Raw genomic sequence first — 6248 nt, forward strand, 5'->3', positions numbered from 1 at the left:
CTGGTGTTGGGTGCATGTCTTCTTCTATTCCCTGGCCTCTTCGATGCAGCATCAACGAGTGTCAGCGTCCGACTGATCGTCGTGTCAAGTTCCCCTTTTTATATCTGCTGCTAGGCTCCAGCAGGCAGCCCCAGCTAGTTGTCACGTGACACTGTCTAAATTTAGGTTTTTAAGGTTTTTTTTGTATATTGGGGAAACTTTCAAATATATTTCAAACTCTTGTTTTAGCTTCTGTGTATATTCTCTTAGATTTAGACCTACTGCAAAAGGTCAGGCAGGTATGGGCAGTTGATTAGAGATATAACCTTGTTTTGAACATTTGTGTGTGTGTGTATGTGTGCATGCAAACAGACACATACACTCACATAATGCATACTGCAGTAAAAATTAATGTTCTGACATCAATATTAAACATTTTCCCACCAATAATTCCATCTGGTATAAATGGAACTTGTTTCAACATTTCTGATTGTCGTGAATTATGAAAGATGCAGGTGTGGTTTTATGGTTAAGCAGTTTGGCTCCCAATTATACAGTTTTAGGTTCAGTCCCACTGCATGGCACCTTGGGTAAATGTCTTCTACTGTAGCCCCAGGCCAACCAAAGTCTTGTAAATGGATTTGGTAGATGAAAACTGAAAGAAGCCCATTTTGTGTGTGTATGTGTAATAGTGTTTCCTTGTCTTGACATCATTTGATAATCATAAATGGTTGTTACTGCCATACAATGTCATTCATTTCCAATATTCTATGAAAACATGTCTGGTCATAGGGAAATATTACCTTGCTTGGAAACAAGTGAAGGTTGGTGATAGGGAGGGCATTTGGCCAGAGAAAATGTGCTTCGATACACTCCAATCTGACCCATGTGAGCATAGTAAGTGGACATTGAAATTATGAGGAGCTTAACTTTGGTTTTGCATTCAATGTTTTCAGGATGATTAAGACTTGTGACTCATGGAATTAGTCTTTGTTATATATTTAAGAGTATTTTTGTTCTTGTATATAGGTATCTTTCATCTTTTACTGGTTTCCGTCATTAGACTGTGGCCACCTTGAAGAATTTTTAGTCGAATGACCCAGTACTTATTTTCCTTTTTAAGTCTGGTACTTGTTCTGTTGGTCACTTTTGCTGAACTGCTAAGTTACAGGGTTGTAAACACACCAGCACCGGTGGAGGGCAAGCATAGTCACAAAAACAAACACACACACACACACACACACACACACACATACAATGGGATTCTTTCAGTTTCCATCTACCAAATTGTTGTAAAGTGGTCTTTTGCCACTGTTGTATCTGTCTTTTCATGACGGCTGTCGCTCTGACAGATATTGTCATATTCTAAAGTCGTCGATAGAATGGTTCTATCTGGCACTGTACGATCCCCAGTCATACAGTGTTAGTATCTTCAAAAGGATTGGATTGTTATAATGTCCACTCAGTATCACAGTATAATTACCATATCAACACAGACACGACTTACTCGTACTCTCGATCTTCTGACCTTCACCTGTCGACTGGCTAGGCTAACTGGTCTATTTATAATGGCTGGCTACTCCCACTTTTTACTGGGAGGGGTGTACAGTTTCACTATACAACACAAATTCACTTGCAAGGCTTTGATTGGCCTGAAGCTATAGTGGAAGACACTTGCCTATGGTGTCGTTCAGTGGGAGTGAACCCAGGACCATATGGTTTGAAAGCAAGCCTCTTGCCACACATCTATACCTGTATGCAATTTTTTTACCATAACTGACCACACTATTCTCTGATATAAGATGAAACTTCACATCTCCACTCTCTCACTTCTCTTCATCTACTAATCAAACCTGTTTGTGTGTTTCTTACAGAAAAAAGACAACATCCTTGCTAGTTTCAAACCTCTGCAACGAGGGATCGCTGCCTGTCTGACATGTCCAAACCCCAAGGTAATCCGTGCCGTTCACTCCTTGCTGTCTCGTCTAATGAGTATCTTCCCTACAGAACCAACCAATGCCCCAGTACCTTCCAAATACGAGGAGCTCGAGTGTCTGTATGCATGCGTCAGTAAAGTCGTCTATGATGGACTCAACAATTATGAAAAGTAAGACATCCCTAACCAGGGTTTTTGGAGTTTTTTTTCCTTTTTCTTTTTAACTAAAAAAGAATTTATTACATTTTTTGTGTCAGGAATGTATTGGTATCTACATTTAGAATTGTGCAGTACCTTTTTTCATGTTTCATTGAGGACTTGTCAAACTCTTTTGTGCTACTGCCACAAGAAATGCTTCACAGATCTCAGTTGACCTGTATTTTTTGGCTGTAACTTTTGGTCTTGAAAATTCAACTTGCTCGCCAGAAAATGCTGCAGTGTGTGGAGTGGAGTACAGTGCAGTGTGGACAGGTTAATTCTTGGGGGCTGGGGTGCCAGTTTGGTAGCAGGGTAGGGATGGGGTTAGCTTTAACACTTTATTGACTGATTGATGTTCAGAATTCATGCAGTTGGTGAGCAGGCAGAAATGAAGGCGGCGAGCTGGCAGAATGGTTAGCACGCCGGGGCGAAATGCTTAGCGGTATTTCGTCTGCCGCTACGTTCTGAGTTCAAATTCTGCCAAATTAAGTACCAGTTACGCATTGGGGTCGGTATAATCGAGTCTGTCCTTGTTTGTCCCCTCTCTGTGTAGCCCCTTGTGGGCAATAAAGAAATAAGAATTCATGCAGTTGGTGGTACAGGTATCAATAGTGCACCTAGATCAGAAGTAGTGTGTGAAGTGGTGGTGGTGATTGTGATCTGTCTGTTGCGATGGAGTTATGGTTTGGTATTTCAAGAGGTGACAATCCTTCACTAGTTCAGTCTCAGCTAAAGATAATCTAAGGTTGTCTAAAAGGAAAAAAAATTATACAAACATGAAGGATTACGAGTGTTGTATGCTCTCTACCCACATACATACATACATACATACATACATACGTACATACATACATACATACATACATACATACATACATACATACATACATACATACATGCATACATACATACATACATACATACATGCATGCATGCATGCATGCATACAGACAGACATAGGTTTGTGGCTCTCTCTCTCTCTCTCTCTCAAATACTGTGTTTTCATATCTCTACAGGTCAACTGGGAACTCCAACAACATACTGTTTCCCACCCTGATGATTCTGAAGGCTGCATGCATGCATAACCCTTGCTATATAGACCGACTGATTGCCTTATTTATGAAAGTACTACAAAAAATGGCTCGTGAACACCTGACAGCTAACAATGAGCAGAATCCAGGTGAGTCAGCGGTTCTCATACATCTTTTATAATTTTTTTTGTTGTTATTAAGCTAAATGTCTAAAATGAGACATTAGTGATTTAGTATATGTGTATCATCATCATCATCATTCCATTCTGATGTGGGTTGGACATTTTGACGGGCTGATGAATTAGAGGACTGCAATGAACTCCAGTTTCTGCTTTGCCATGATTTCTATGGCTGGATGCCCTTCTTAATGCCAACCACTTTATAGCATGGACTGGATGTTTTTAATATGGTATCAACCCTTCTAGGTACAGACTTGGCTGTGAGGTTGAGAGAGTTACTTCCCACCCACATGGTTCCAGGTTCAGTCCCTCTGCTTGGCACCTTGGACAAATGTCTTCTACTATGGCTCTGGGCCGCACAAAGCCTTGTGAGTAGATGTGGTAGACGGGAACTGATAGAATGCTGTCATATATATATGTATGCATGTATGTACATCTGTACTATACACACACACATACATATATACAAACACACACATGGCTTTTTCTCTACATTTTTTTCCCTCATTTTCCATCTATTTTCTCTCCTCATTCCTTCTTATAGAGCTTCGGCTCAAAATGTCAAAGATTTCTCCCATTTTTCTCTGAGCATCAAACTAATACACCCCATTTGTTGTTCTCTTGCCTGTCCTTCTCTTTTGCTTTTCGTTTAATTTTGAGTGCTATGTGTGTGTACATGTAAATAAATACATATGTATACAAACATACAAATATATACATATACATACAAATATAAACATATACATACATACATATATATATATATATATATATATATATATATACACACACACACATATACACACACTTTCATCGACATCTGTATTGATCATTAATGTTTCTCTTGCGTACACAGCTGCCAGTGAATTACTCATCCTCAGTCTAGATTTGGTCAAGAACAGAGTCGGGGTTCTCAGTATTGAAATGCGTAAGAGTTTCATTGGCAACATCTTGGTATGCCTCATAGAAAAGACTTCAGACCCAAAAGTGGTGAAAGCAATAACTAAAATGGTTGAAGACTGGGTTAAAACAAAAGTAAGGCCACTGCTGCTGCTTGTGGATATCACATGTTTTTCGTCTCTTTATGTCTTAGTGTGTGCATGTGTTTATGCATGTGTAAATTCGTATAGGTAAAAATGGATAAGGTTTGTAGTGTGTGTGTGTGAGAGAGAGAGAGAGCTATTCTGCTTTGTAGGGAGATAGTTTGTTAAATATGAGAGAGAGTCTGCTGTGCATGTGAGTATAAGTGAAAGAAGGTGAGTCTTTTGCATATGTGAGTGTGAAAGAAAGATAGGGTTCATGTGTGTACATGCAAGATAATGTACTTGTGTGTGTGTCATCATTATCATCATCATCATCATCATTGTTTAACGTTCGCTTTCCATGCTGGCACGGGTTGGACGATTTGACTGAGGACTGGTGAACCGGATGGCTGCACCAGGCTCCAATCTGATCTGGCAGAGTTTCTACAGTTGGATGCCCTTCCTAACGCCAACCACTCCAAGAGTGTAGTGGGTGCTTTTACGTGCCACCGGCACGAGGGCCAGTCAGGCGGTACTAGCAACGGCCACGCTCAAAATGATGTTGTGTGTATGTATGTAATTCTACTGATGTGTTTGGCTACCTGTAAATATCTGTGGATGTATATTATACATTGTGTCTATGTAACAGTTGGTGTCCCCAACATCACTTCATTAGGTTCGTTATCATTTCATGTACCACTTCTAATGTGACAAATGCATCCATGCCTCACACTCACTATAATACCTGTGTATCAATTCCGATACGTAGCACATTTTCCTTGGCACCCATGCCTCATGTACAACGCACACTCATGATTTTTGCTTCAACCACCAGAGTAAAACTTGTAACATATGTTTCCCTACACCATTCTCTTCTTTGCTTCATTCTCGTGTCTCTTACTTCCAGACACCCATTGCTATCAACCAGTCTCCATCAATACGAGAAAAGGCCATTCTCTTGTGCAAGCTGATGGTTCATGTTGAGCGCAGATTTCCTGAAGATGTCGAACTAAATGCACAATTCCTGGAATTGGTTAACCACATCTACAGGTAGCTATATACTCATTTAATATACCTGTCCATCTACTTGCTTTTTCCTCTTTCTGTTCCTCCCTCTCTCCTCTTCCTCTCTTTGCACCTCTTTCCCCCTCCTCTCCCCCATCTCCCATTCCCCTCCTCACCCCTTATCCCTCCTCACATTCCTCTTTTCTCCTCTCTTTCACCCCTCCACCCCGTCTCTCTCCTATTGATCCGTTCTACCAGTGTACAGTATTTCTAGTTTCTCTAATCTTCCTACCACATGAGATTAGGAGAACAGAAGGACTATATTCTCTCGCATCCCATCCAATATCTCCTATCCATACTTAAGACTGCAGGGTATGATTTGAGGGAAATTTGGTTGTTGTATCTAGTGGATCAAACCTGTAAAGGTTGTCCCTACTGGCTTGTGGTGTGAAAGGTTGTCCCTGCTGGCTTGTGGTGTGAGATGTAGTGTTTTAAATAAGCATTCCCAGTATAATGTCACATTGATATGTTTCCTTTCAGAGATGAGAGTTTGGCTGGCAGTGAACTCACCTCTAAGCTAGAACAAGCCTTCCTTGCAGGCCTCAGATGTAACCAGCATCATATTAGACAGAAATTTGTCGAGGTAGGTTCACTACTTCACTCTGCTCTTCATATGTCTTTCTGTTTTATGACTCTGGGTTTGTATGCTTGAGGGATGTGTTTTTTATGTGTGCATCTAAGTATGTACATTTGTCCATATGTACACATGTATGTTTGTTTGTTTGTTCATATGTATGTATGTATGTATGCAAATATATGTGTATGTCAGTATATACGTGTTTGTATGTGTGTGTGTACACACATATATAATCTTCTCCGTAATATATATATATATATA

General features: G+C 40.2%; 1 protein-coding gene across 1 annotated transcript in view; it reads left to right on the top strand.

Moving 5' to 3' along the window:
• LOC106869568 (transformation/transcription domain-associated protein) overlaps positions 1 to 6248 on the top strand; it is a 103165-nt gene that overhangs the window by 54291 nt on the left and 42626 nt on the right. Inside the window, exons 54-58 of the mRNA XM_052970942.1 lie at positions 1854 to 2086; positions 3130 to 3293; positions 4180 to 4358; positions 5253 to 5395; positions 5891 to 5993. Coding sequence (XP_052826902.1) covers positions 1854 to 2086; positions 3130 to 3293; positions 4180 to 4358; positions 5253 to 5395; positions 5891 to 5993 — 822 coding nt within the window. The remainder of the gene's footprint in view (positions 1 to 1853; positions 2087 to 3129; positions 3294 to 4179; positions 4359 to 5252; positions 5396 to 5890; positions 5994 to 6248) is intronic.

This window comes from Octopus bimaculoides, chromosome 9 (genome assembly GCF_001194135.2).
Source record: "Octopus bimaculoides isolate UCB-OBI-ISO-001 chromosome 9, ASM119413v2, whole genome shotgun sequence".
In the NCBI taxonomy this organism is placed as follows: domain Eukaryota; kingdom Metazoa; phylum Mollusca; class Cephalopoda; order Octopoda; family Octopodidae; genus Octopus; species Octopus bimaculoides.